The sequence below is a fragment of the Thalia democratica genome, chromosome 1, assembly GCF_965202585.1.
Source record: "Thalia democratica chromosome 1, ktThaDemo2.hap1.1, whole genome shotgun sequence".
NCBI lineage: Eukaryota > Metazoa > Chordata > Thaliacea > Salpida > Salpidae > Thalia > Thalia democratica.
Genome location: NC_139165.1, coordinates 6,488,052 through 6,500,696, shown reverse-complemented (window position 1 = coordinate 6,500,696; position 12,645 = coordinate 6,488,052). Strand labels below are relative to the sequence as shown.

General features: G+C 26.5%; 1 protein-coding gene across 1 annotated transcript; it reads left to right on the top strand.

The window, feature by feature from the left end:
* The first annotated feature begins 9,776 nt into the window (after positions 1-9,776).
* Positions 9,777-12,064, top strand: LOC145829634 (uncharacterized). The gene is made up of 2 exons (XM_082937487.1): positions 9,777-9,868; positions 11,093-12,064. The coding sequence occupies exons 1-2, from the start codon at positions 9,808-9,810 to the stop codon at positions 11,431-11,433; spliced, it is 402 nt and encodes a 133-aa protein (XP_082793613.1). The 5' UTR covers positions 9,777-9,807; the 3' UTR covers positions 11,434-12,064.
* Positions 12,065-12,645: the final 581 nt, after the last annotated feature.

Below are 12,645 nucleotides of genomic sequence, written 5' to 3'. Positions count from 1 at the left end.
CTTAAATACTGTTTAAGTTTAAACAACACAGTGATTAGTATATATATTTTATTTTTTAATTTACAAACTTAAAACGATATTTTATTACTGTTTGCTTTGTTAATTGTTTAAATGTTCCAAGTTTTACTATTAATATAAAATTCATTATTATAATACTTTTTATACAGTCAGGTATTTAAAACTGTATTTTTTTTATTACTGTCATATCACTTAATTTACAATGCTTTAGTGCTAAGTGTAAATTAAACAATCTAAAAACACTTATAATTTATTTTAACATCATGAAGTAAAAACATAATAAAAGCTATAAAAAACAACGACTATATTATGTGCTTTTGGCATTCGTATTCACAGTCTATACTTTTTGAGCAATTAGAATCCATATAAAGCATCTATAATTACTTTTGAATACAAATCTGCTTTAAAAGTATTACTATAAATATGTTTAAGAAAAAGTTTAACTTTATTTATACCTTAAAGTATACTGTATATATTTATAAATGTATAATAAGAAATATGTATTTTAATATTTTATTTTTCACCTGGTTGTTTTATAGTTTCTCTGTATAAAAGTCAACCTATTTTTAATTTGTGGTTTTTTATCTCTATGAATTCTTACAAAGCCTTATCTTTTTCGAAATGAAAATTCTGAGTAATAGTTCAAATTTTATTATCACAATTTTCTCAGAAAGTAGCAATGACCTTGTAAAAAAATACGGATAAAAATAAACAAAAATAATCGAATAAAGGTAGCACATGACTTTTATTTGAAATAAAATAAAAAGACCAATTATAAACTTTTACGAGTTAAAGTTTTATCATATGATTAAGTGTATAAAATAGAGTTTAAGATTGAGACAATAAAAAAAAGAAAAAAATATATGTATATAAATAAACAAATCTTGACAGTTTTGTATTTAAGTGGAGTTAATTGTTGAGGTTAAATATAAAAAAGCAATTAAATAAGATAAACTTAGAAAATATTGTAGATTATTGTAGTATTTTTAAGAACATTCTTGTTCTAAAAAAGTATTATAAGTCAAGATTGTAAGGTAACGTAGAACAATGCAAACATAATAGAAAATATTTATTAGTATTTACTTTAGTAACATATAATAAGCTTAGGCGTAAAAGAGTAATATACTTGATAAATTTAATAACTTTAATTAATTTAAGTAATATACAACCTTTTGTGTATGATTAAAAGTCTTAGTATAACGAAAATCTATATACAGAAATACAACTTAATTGATAATTTGAAAAAGTAGAAAAAGTTTAGAGTAAAAATAAGTTTAATAAAGTTAACATTTTGATTAATAAAGCACATGAGAACATGCACAAAAGAAATCTATACAACCTTGTGAGTATCAATGCAACCTTGCGAGTATCAATGCAACCTTGGAAAAATCGATTTTATGCTGCAAGCTGAATTGATTGATGTCGCATCCTTATGCTGCATATTTGCTTGTTTACTTGGTAATATATCGTTGTGATAAACAACCAAGCTGATTTACCTATCACTGAGTTGTTCGATGATGGTAATTTAACATGTTTGTTACTTTTTTATCTGAATCATTTTCATGAAGGTTATTTGAATATTGGTAAATTTTTATTTCATTTTTATTAGTACTGACTTGCATACTGTCAACTAATTTGTTGTTTGCTTTGTAATGGGAGTGACTCAATATGTTTGGTTGTTGTTCTTCTAAGTACTTCGGATTTTTTTTTTAATATTTATTATCCCCTAGCTAAATAGCATATATAATGATTATTTGTTTAGAATATCGAGAGTCTTTAAATTCATTTTGGTAAAATTTAATGTTTAATTTATTCTCATTAACAGTGAAATGTATGTGAAATGAGTGTTTACATTTTACCCTTAATGACTTATAGGTCGATAGTAAATTGAACAAATTCATTAGTGTTGTAAAAAATACTTTAGGAGCTAATAGTTCATAAGGTTCAAGCCTAATTGCATTTTTTGAGTACTACTTTCTGTGTAGTTTTTATTCTTATCTAACTGTTAATAAGTCATTAACAGTTCAAAGTTTATTAAATAGTATGTTGTTTCCAAACTAAAAAAGGTTTGTGTTTACAGAGGTGTTGATTATGTTTTATTTATTTCTTTTGTGTAATTTCTAATATTTTGTTTTGCAACAATTTAAAGCTACTAAATACTACAAAAGTATTTATAATCCATAAAAACGGATCGACGAGTAATTAATATATATAGAGGCAAACATATAGGTTACAAATACATGTTTTTACGCTGTGTAAATAAAAATAAAATTTTATGACTGTTTAAAAACAGTGAAGTTTATGTATCAGTAAACACAGAAAAGTACTAACTAAACTCGACTCCTTAAAAGTCTTGTGTGATAAAAATTTTAGTTTCGATAACCGTTGTGTAAGCTGCGATATTAGATCTTATCTTTTATTTCAAATCGAATCTTTCCGAGTTTTCTGGAATTTTCTTGTTTTATGCAAAAGTAAAACCACTGTTTCTATTTTGAACATCTGTTTTTGCGTGGGCAAATGTTTCTAGTGTGATATTTTCAACATTTACAGCGATAACATCTTTGAATTATCTATTTTTTTATCTTGGCACTGGTATTTTTTCACACCGATCAATATCAGTAAGTTTATTAGAAAAAATTATAAAAACTACAACTTTTAATAAGTGTCTTGAAAATTCTTGCGGTTTCATAATCTTACTTAGAATAAAAGTTAACTTAAGATATAGTTCAATAAAAGTATGTTAGTTATCAGTAAAAAAACTAATGTTCGTACATTAAAATATAAAATGAAATAGGAAGTACAAAGTAAAATAAGCGAAATTTTTTCACGTTATTCAATGCACAAACTCAATCAAATTTTTAACGCGCCCGAAACGTTTAATGGAACATAAAAATTAGAATTAGTAAATTTTAGTTTTAAATACACTAATGTTTAAACTCAATCAAACTTTTCAAGTTCTAAATTTATAGTCGGTGAGAATTTTGTGACGTTACATATACAGTAAATGAATTTTTTTTTATGTTTTTTAGTATTTAAACTCAATCAATCAATCGAAACTTCAATCGAAACTTTAATGACGTCACTGCTTCCCGTGCTTCTTTCGAGTAAACTAATGACGTCACGCGGGGAAATGGTTGCCATGCAGCAAGCTCTCTCGTAATTCCGATGTCTCTCTCATATACTGCTGGAATGCTTTCTGATGTCAACGCTACTTTCTTACAGCGTTTTAGTCGCTTCAAATGTTAAACTTTTAGTTTTTGTCGTGAAGCATGAAGTCTATGTTGTAAATGTCACCGAGTTACACACTTCTGTGCTTTTAACAGCATAAAATGGCATGAAAAAGTTTAAAAAAAAATCCTAATGAAACTGATTATTTCTTTTTAAAGAAGTCCTTTTCACTTCAGTCATTACTACAAAAATCTACATTGTGTTTAGCAAAATTTATTTTTAGTTTTATATACTGTTGTAATATTAACTGTTTTTCTTATCTATCCAAAAATTCATTCGAAAAAAAAACCAATACTATAAGAAGTGATATGAGAGGTATTGTTGTTATTTGTTTTGTTTTTACATGTCTTAGTCACAAACTTTAAACGTTGCACAAACTTGTTTATTGTTTTGCTTCGTTAAAATGTCAACATTTTACATGTACTTAAGTCGTGTTTTCTCACAAATATAAACAACACAGTCATAGTGCAGAACCTTTAAAGTTAAGTATAAACTTTTAAAACTTTTGACTATTGCAGTTTGTCTTATTTTACTGTTTTTTTATTATCATGTGATTTGCGGTTATAAAAATTTTTGTTGTTGCTAAAAATTTCTGAGTAGAAAATGTACGAAAATTTAAATAAAATCATAAACTTTTACGTTACTCATAAAAATAATAAAATGTCGAGCGTTGATTTTACCTATACAAATATTTAAACCTAATTTGAGTTGGCCAGTAAAACAATTACCCCATAAAACCAAGCGCCGTTACTCTGTTAAAAAAAACAATAAATTTACTATTAATAAAAAGTCAAGGACGGTAAGATAAATTTCCAAAAAGGGGTCACTGCTCAACTTAAATTGAATAAAAATTGAAAACTGAATTAAAATAAATTTTCAATATCGTTCCGTTTCAATTTGATAGTGAATTATTCATGTAGCTCGCAGGATACTGAACTGCAGTTTGTGTGTTTAAACTAAATTTAATTTTTATTCAACGGCCGGTAAGCAGAACTTTGTCGGTGGAAATTTTTCGTTAGGTAATAAAAAAAAAAGGTTTATTTAAACGAAGAAAAAAAAATTAAAGACCACGAGACATTGACAAATATTTTTTTTTTGCATTAGACAGTAAAAAAATAAGATTTTGTTGGAAATAAAGCTTTATCAACAGCATTGCTTATGTTTACACTCTTCAAATTATTTAAAAAGAAAGGAAAAAGTAAAACTAATACAACCACTAAGTTGATAGGTTGATAGGTAAATGAAACAAGTTTATAATTTGTAAAGCACCTGTAATCTTAGAACAAACAGTAATTTTCGTTTGTTTCATTCCATAGCTGCACAAAACGCGTTGTGACGTCATAGGAAGCACTTTTTCGTTTCTGCACTTCGTGCTTCATGAGATGTTTGTCAGCAAAAAAAGTTGCTGATAAAAACTCGTTTGAAAGTATTTTGAAGCTTTGCATGTTGTTCAAAGCTGTGTGAGTGTGAAGCTGCTTTAATAAAGTCTTTGTTTTTGTCGTTTGAAAGGAAGTTTTTGCTGATAAGGCGGCAATAGATGTAAATTTGTGAGAAAAAGAGTGGCTATTAAAGTACTTGTTGAAATGTTTAAGAAAAATATTTTACATTTACAAGCTTATACTGATAAAAAAGTTGTGTAATTTGAGTTTTTTATCAGAATTTTATTGCTTTGTGTAAAATGTTGTTTCTGCTAGACCTCATGCTTTTGTATATAGGTAGACATTTATTTATTACTAAGATTTTGTGACTTTTGGCTGTAAGTAGTAACAGAGTATATATAAAGTAGCTGCTTGTTACTTATGCTTATAAAATGAGCTGTTAGAATAGTTTATATAACAATTACAACTGTAGGATGACTCATTCAGAAAACAAATTTTAAATAAGTCAATATATATAGATTAAACTAGCAATAAATGTGTTAAAACTTTAAAGCTGTTGTTATTTCATTTAATCTATGATCAATGAATTACTTTACGATTGTGTGGTAATTTATGACAAATACTTATTAAACAGCAGGCACTTAAATGAGTCACAAAAAAAAATTACAATGAGTTTGTTAAAGACATATATGAGAACAAATTTGTATAAACATATAATAAATAATAATCAGGTTTGCATAAATGATTGAAATTACTGTTATAGATAATTAAAAACAGTTAGATTTACTAATTATGTTAGTGTTTAGTAATGGATATTTTAAAGATATACTTTAAAATAGTCAGTTAATGAGAATTAGAACTCGTTTTCTTTGTTTACAATAATTAGCTGAAAATTAATGAGAAAACATATAGATAGAACTTATTATCTTTAATATCGATAGTTAGCCTTTACATAAATGGACTTATTAAGTATTGTTTTGTTCTACTTTCTTGATTATTGTTTCCATTTCCTCGTTAGTTTATTGTTAATTATGAGACAAGGAAGTAAACTCGTGTATGTTTTGTCTCAATGCTATATAAAGCTTGTGTGTAGGAGTTGACTAGCCATATAGTTTAGTTTTGTCTAGTGAACGTTGCTAAGCGTTAACCAGAGTAAGAGTTTGACTTATAATTAGAAAATAGATCAAGAAAAATATAAATAAGTTTGCAGAAGTTAGTATGAAAGATAATAAATATTCATGCTAGTAAAATTACTATAAATTTGAAAAAAGAATTTTATTTTCAACATAATCAGTCATCTTAAAATTTTAATGTTAAACAATTAAATGCTAGCATTGTTCTTGAAAACAAACAAGTGCAGTAATAAATTTATGCAAAATAAGTTTTTAAACTAAGTATAGACTCAAGTGTATTAAGTTTTATAAAAAGTTTTATTCAGGTATTTGTAATTGTCAAAGCCGTTTTCAAGAAAGTATTCTTTAGAAAAACTAAACATGTATGTAAGCAAGTTTGACGAATGTAAGTATATATAATTGATGCATGGTACTATATATAACAAAAACTTTGGTGTAAGTAAAGCTTTAAAGTGTTAAAAAACTATACAAAACTAAAATAAGGTAAAAAAAAGTTTTAAAGCAATGGCAAATAAAAATGTAAAATCTATACGTTGCATAAAACATAATTTGAAGAACAAAACAATATAGTCACTTTCACATTAATTAATTCTCAAAGTACGGAGCATTAAGCATTAAATATTTTATATTTACACAATAACCAAGACAGAATGTAAACACTACTATACAAGTAAAAGTTATTCAATATACATATTAAATACCATAAAACTTGGAAAACATGAAGTAATCGCAGTTTATTTTAAGATGTTTAGAAATTTAATACGTGTAAATTATTTTAGTGTACAAAAAGTAGAAAAATGTGTTTAAATTTAAAAACCATAAGCGTAGTAGACATGAATAAGTTAAACAATAATGTATAAACAGTACAGAATTTAGTCAATACAAAAAAAAAGATATACTGCAGTAAACATAGTATTTAGTCTGCAGAAAGGTTATTCCAAGCGCATAGAAACAACAAAAGTTATTCAAAGCACGAATTTTTGTGGTACGTGTCATAGCTCGAAAATAGAAGTCAACTTGCAAGCTAAACGCAACTTAGAGAGAACTGAAAAGCAGAAGTCAGTTTTGCAACGCAGACTGAGCGATAGCTCAAATTAGTGTTTAGACTGTGAGCTGTTATAATTACAAATTTCAAAGTCAAGAGCTCAGTATGTTACGAAAATAATTACGTAAAATTGGTTGAATAAACACGAAATATACTTGACTAAAGTGCTTAATTTGTTTCATTCTAACTGTGTTTTGCATTTAGACAAACAGTTAATGTTTTACTGTTGAAATTTGTTGAATTGTTTAACTCACTTTAGTTTATGCTTTGTTTAAATACTTCTTTTGTATGGATTAATTTCCATATTTGTTTGTTTTCATGAACAAGGCTTACATTTAATTGTTTAACAATGCAAGCTAAAATATATTTTTTTTTCGTAGATTAGAAGCTCTATGTTGAACAAAAAGGTACATTATTACAAGCTAATCTTTGTTTGTTTGTTATCTTAAAATACGACAATCGTTTTATTGTTTAGAGATCTAGCTATTTTTAAATTTTTATTGACAAAGAATAAAGCTCATTAAAACTATTGTTGTAGAGATTAACTTTAAAAAAAAACTTTTGTTTAAACTAAAACAAAAGCATAATTGTTGTACAAAAATTTTAGATAAAGAGCTACGATTTTAAAGTTTCTATAAAGTTAATTTGGTCATTTATGGTAACTTTTATTTTTAAAAAATAACTCAAAATAATTTCAAAAATTATTGTTCAGTTTCAAATGGAGATTATTTATTATCAACAAGCTTAGATTACTCAAGCTTGGAATATAAAGTAACGAATGTAAACCAAGATATTTAAAGTAGAGTGTTTACAAGAAAAGTTGTAAAACAGTTATTATCAAGGTTAAGAAAGCTTGCCTTTATAATATGTAGGTTGCTTATAAAAGTTAATAGTATACTTTTTAAATTCAGCCCAGTTAAAATTTTTGAGTGTTTACATAAACTATAAGGTAGTTTCAAGAGCATAACTGTAAGGCTGTTTTGTTTTAAAACTTAGTTTTTAACACTTGAGTGTGGCAACACACTGGTGCTTTGAATATTATTTTTTATTAAAAACAAAACAATATGCAGTAAAAGTTTGTGTTGAAGTTTGCTTTTCAACATAGTTGGTTATGAAAAGTGTTAAGCCAGTTTAGAAATAAAGTTGTTAGTTTAAAAATTTAAAATGTTTAAATTTTTATATTTTAGCATAGTTTTCTCAATAAAATATTTTTTTTTATTGAAATAAATTATAAATTTAAAAATGAAATTAATGAACTTTGAGATTTAGAAAAAACAGATTTAAAAACTTGTATTTTTATAAAAGCTAAGTCTTATAGGTGCTAAAAAAAGATATTTTAATCTTATTGTTTATTATTTCAGTATATATGAAATAAATTTAAGCTGTTTAAAACTCCTTTAACATTTCTAAAAAACTGTTGGCAGCCAATATATTTTAGCAAATAGAAAAACAGTTTGTATTTAAAATCAAAAAAAGGTATACTGACTTTTATTATACTTTAAAAAGCATATATTCTTATCAGTACAATGGAAACGTTTGTAAAGCTTTCATGTAAAAAATAATCAAGAGTTAGTTCTAATTATGCAAAAAAGTACTATAACTTGCAGGAAATTTAAATGTGGATTCCAAGTATAATAAACAATTTAGAGTTAGTTTTAATTATGCAGGAAAGATTTACTTCCTGTAATCAATCAGACGGCAACAAAACGTTTCCTTAATTGAGCAACTTTTCTTCAAGTAATTATGAACAACAACGAATTTTCGTGAATTATTTTTAACTTTTCTTGACACAGCTGCACGAAAAACTCGATTTCTTTGAAATGCGCTCGTCAGCAAAACGCGTTGTTTTCTATAATATTTTTTTTTTTCTTATTTTTCAAAAAAATCAATACAAATTCGCTCTGAAGCGCGATTGTTCGCGAAAAAAAAAAAGTTAAAACAAAGCAAGAATGTTTTGCGAAATAAAAAAGTTAAAACAAAGCAAAAAAAATGCAACGTGGAATAAAAAAATGTGATGAAAAATGTTAAACGCAAAGTCAAGTGCCTGTAAAAATCGATAAATTTCGATGAAAGTGTATGTGAGAGTTTTATGATCTTTTTTTGTCATCAAAGTTCGCCTTCCATAAACGAACATACGGTAGATAGGGTAGAGGCACTTAACATAAGCCTTGTACGCTTTTCCGCTCCAAATTCAATTTAGACGGATTAAAAACTGGATTGTAGATTCGATTTTCTCGAAAATGCACGTAGCGTGAGTTCAAGTTCGAAATGCTTAAAATGCGCGTTTGTTTTGTTAGTGTCTGCATGTTTTTGTTTTTAGGAGTGAAATTGACTTTTTACGAGTTTTTCTAGAAAGTTTGCAGACATAAAAGCATTGCGTTGAAAATAAAGTTTAAATAAAGGCGTTTTTTGCACTGTATCGAGAATTTCAAAAGAAAGTTTTGAAAATATTTTTTTTGCCAAAGTTGAAAGACAAGCTTCATTAAAGACCTACAAAACTTTTATATTAGTTTAAGTTTCTTTAACCATCTTCTTGTTTGACAAAAGTTTAAAATAATTTTTTTTACAACCCTCAAGTTATATGTTACTTATACTTAATTTTAAGCAAACAATGGTTACAAAAGTATATTTTCAATAAAAAATTTAGTAAAAATAAATAAAGAGATAGCTAAGTTGTACACTTTCAAACTTTTAGTACAAATACTTATATAGTTTGTGTAATAATAAGTTAGTAAGAAGTTATACTTTTACAGAACATTTAAAAAAAAATTGACAAAATAAAATATATTTTAAACAGAAGTATAAGTAAACATATTGTAACTAAATATATTCCTTTTTCCTAAGGTGGATAAACTATAATTAATTATATAATTTATTTAATAGATAAAAAATAATGTATATTGTTATGTATATTATTTTTTCTACAGTTATATAAACATTAAATATTGTAATTAAATATAACATATTTTCAACAGATATATAAATATATATATTATAATTTAATATGATGATGAAACGTTTCGCCTTCTTATTGGTCTGTCTCTTGTTTTCAACCACTCTTATTGGTTAGTTTATAAACATATATTTTAAATAAACAGACAAAAGTATGTATAATTAAAAGTTAGCTAATACTTACTAGTTCAGCTTTTAATCACAATTGATTAGTTTTTACCAAAACTTAAATATGTTTAAAACTTTATTTATTTTTGAAAAGTTTTTGTAGCAATTAAACAGTTTAACAACTAGATCTTGTTGATGACTTTGTCTTAATGCTGTTATAAGTTATAGAGTTTATTTATACGTTAAAATTTTAAAAGTTTACAAATTTCAGTAATTTAAAGTGGTAATATTGCATATTCTAAATATGTCAACGCAGACCAAATAAATTTATCATCAGAATTTTGCCACAAACTATTTAATACTAGTTGAATAGTTAATTTTATACTTTTAATAAAGTTTCAATTTTAAAATTTGTTTCGGTTAAAAAAATTCATATCAGTTCTAGAAGTTTAAAGCTTTTACTGCAACACCATAACTATATTTTATTTCTCAAAATTATATTTAACTTGTTAAACTAACTTTACTGTCTGACCTAAATTATATTAGTATATTAAAAACATGTTTCTGTTACCTTCATTCAGTCTTAGTCTTTACACTAACAAATAATTTTATATACCAACTATATATCTTTTTACTTTTAAAACTTTTTTTTTTCTATAGCTAATTCCTTACTAAAGACAAAAACTACTAAAAGTACCCTGAATGGTAAAAACAGCATTAACTTTATTTCGAAAACTCTAACATAAGTATTTATAACTTTTAAGCGCAAAGTTTAGCAAACAGCTCGTACTAAAAAAATCAATATTTTTATACTTTTAATAAAGGCACTACAATTTTTTATTCAATCATTCGTATTTCAATAACAAAAAACCTGTTTTTAATAAAACAAAACTTTAAGTCTTCATTTCTTTGAAAACATACATTTACATATATATATATATATATATATATATATATATATATAAATGTATCAACAATATACATTATTGTGAAGTTTGAGGATGGAAACAGTTGTTCCAAGCTTATTTTCGTGTAACTTTGTTTTCCATATATAACATATTTATTTCAAAATTTTGTAAAGTGATTTAGTTTATTCAATCAGAATTTTTTCTACAATTGTTTATATATATATATATATATATATAGTAGAGTAATCAACCTGGCTGAGGAAGTGTTGCACATACTAAACTTGTACGCTCGAATGAACACAAACTTTTTTTTGCAAACAGGGATGGCTCATGCTAAGGATGATGACGTGCCAGCAACTGGTGACGCGGCCAACAAACCGGCTGATAACGCAACACCTGATGACGTCAATCCGGACCCCCAGCCGGCCGCCGACAGCGTGACCGAGGCCAACAACGCCACCACTCCGGAAAGCAACCCGCCAGCGGCAACGGAAGCAAACTCAGCAGAAGCGGATGATAAGGCAACCACGGTCGAACCCGAAAACCCCACCGAGGCCCCTAAAGATGACGCAACGACCCCCAAGGGCTCAGCCGGCTCCGTCCTCCCCAGCCTGCTGGTCGTCGTGGCAACCGCCTTCGCCGGCTACAACTTCGCTTCTTAAACGGTGGAAGTAGCGCAAAAGGGGTTTTTTCCTGTCTTTCGAAAGATCGTTTCGCGTTAAAGGGGATTTTTTTCTGAAAACCAAAAACAGACCGTAACATGTAGGGAATTTCCCTTTTCGAAACCCCTGCGCTCTCTCGACTTTTCTTTATATATTCTCTCTTTTCTGTGTCTTTGGGGAGGGGTCGATTTCGCCTTCCGACAAAAAACCCCAGTTTCCGGCAAATGAGTTTTATTTTTTACTTGTTAAAAAGTTCTGTATTTTGAGATATTTAAAAAATAAATGCGATGCCGACTCTTGCGGGACGCTTGTTTCGAATATTTTTTATTCATTAAAAAAAAATTATAAAATATCTTTCAATCAGGCGCTGCTAGTTTGCTGTACATTTAGTGTTGATGTATTTAGAAGAAATTTTGTAAATAATTTTAATGTACCAACATCTATTAAATTAAAATCTTCTGTGTGGTTTATGGCTGTAATTTTACCCTTAATAATTGTACTTAAAATTTTGTACTGAATTTTCTAACATGTCGCTTTTGATGCTTGTATAATTTATTATCTTTTTTAATATTTTATAGTTTTTCTAGCTTGACATGGCAATGACGCAATAAAGGCTGATATTGATTTATAACTATGTTTTTTATTTTATTGGAAGTCATTTAAAGTAAGATGTATGAATATAATTAAAAGTAAACGAATAAAGTTATGTTTAATTTATACTATTATGTGTGTAGTAATCTACTTTGATACTGAAGAAAAAACTAATAGTTACAAAATTAGTCAGAATATTTTAATTACTGTAGAATTAAAAAAATTGTTTTAAAAAACTATAAAAAAGTTTTTGTTTTCAAATTTCTACTTGAGTAATGATAATAATAATCTTATATGAGCATACTTAATCAAAAGTGTAACTAGAAAATATCGCTTTTGTTTGGTTTAAAAACACATAACAATTATTTAAATGGTAATCTGTATTAGCTAAATTAAAGACAAATAAAACTAAAAAGTGTTAACTATTAACAAAAAATTAAGGTTGTTTAAAAAAATAAAAGTTGTAAAGTTTACTGAGTAAAGTTTCTATTTAAGCTTAAAGTATTTCATACTTATCTATTTGAATTTCTTTCTTGAACATTAAGGTAAAGTCGAAGAAAAAACTATAAAATAACTTTCAAACATGCGTTTATTTTTTGAAAATTAGTAAAGCTTAAAACG

Coding starts and splice junctions, on each gene's coding strand:
- LOC145829634 (XM_082937487.1), top strand. CDS start 9,808: ATGATGATGAAACGTTTCGCCTTCTTATTGGTCTGTCTCTTGTTTTCA. Junction 9,869..11,092: donor GTTTTCAACCACTCTTATTG/GTTAGTTTATAA, acceptor TTTTGCAAACAG/GGATGGCTCATGCTAAGGAT.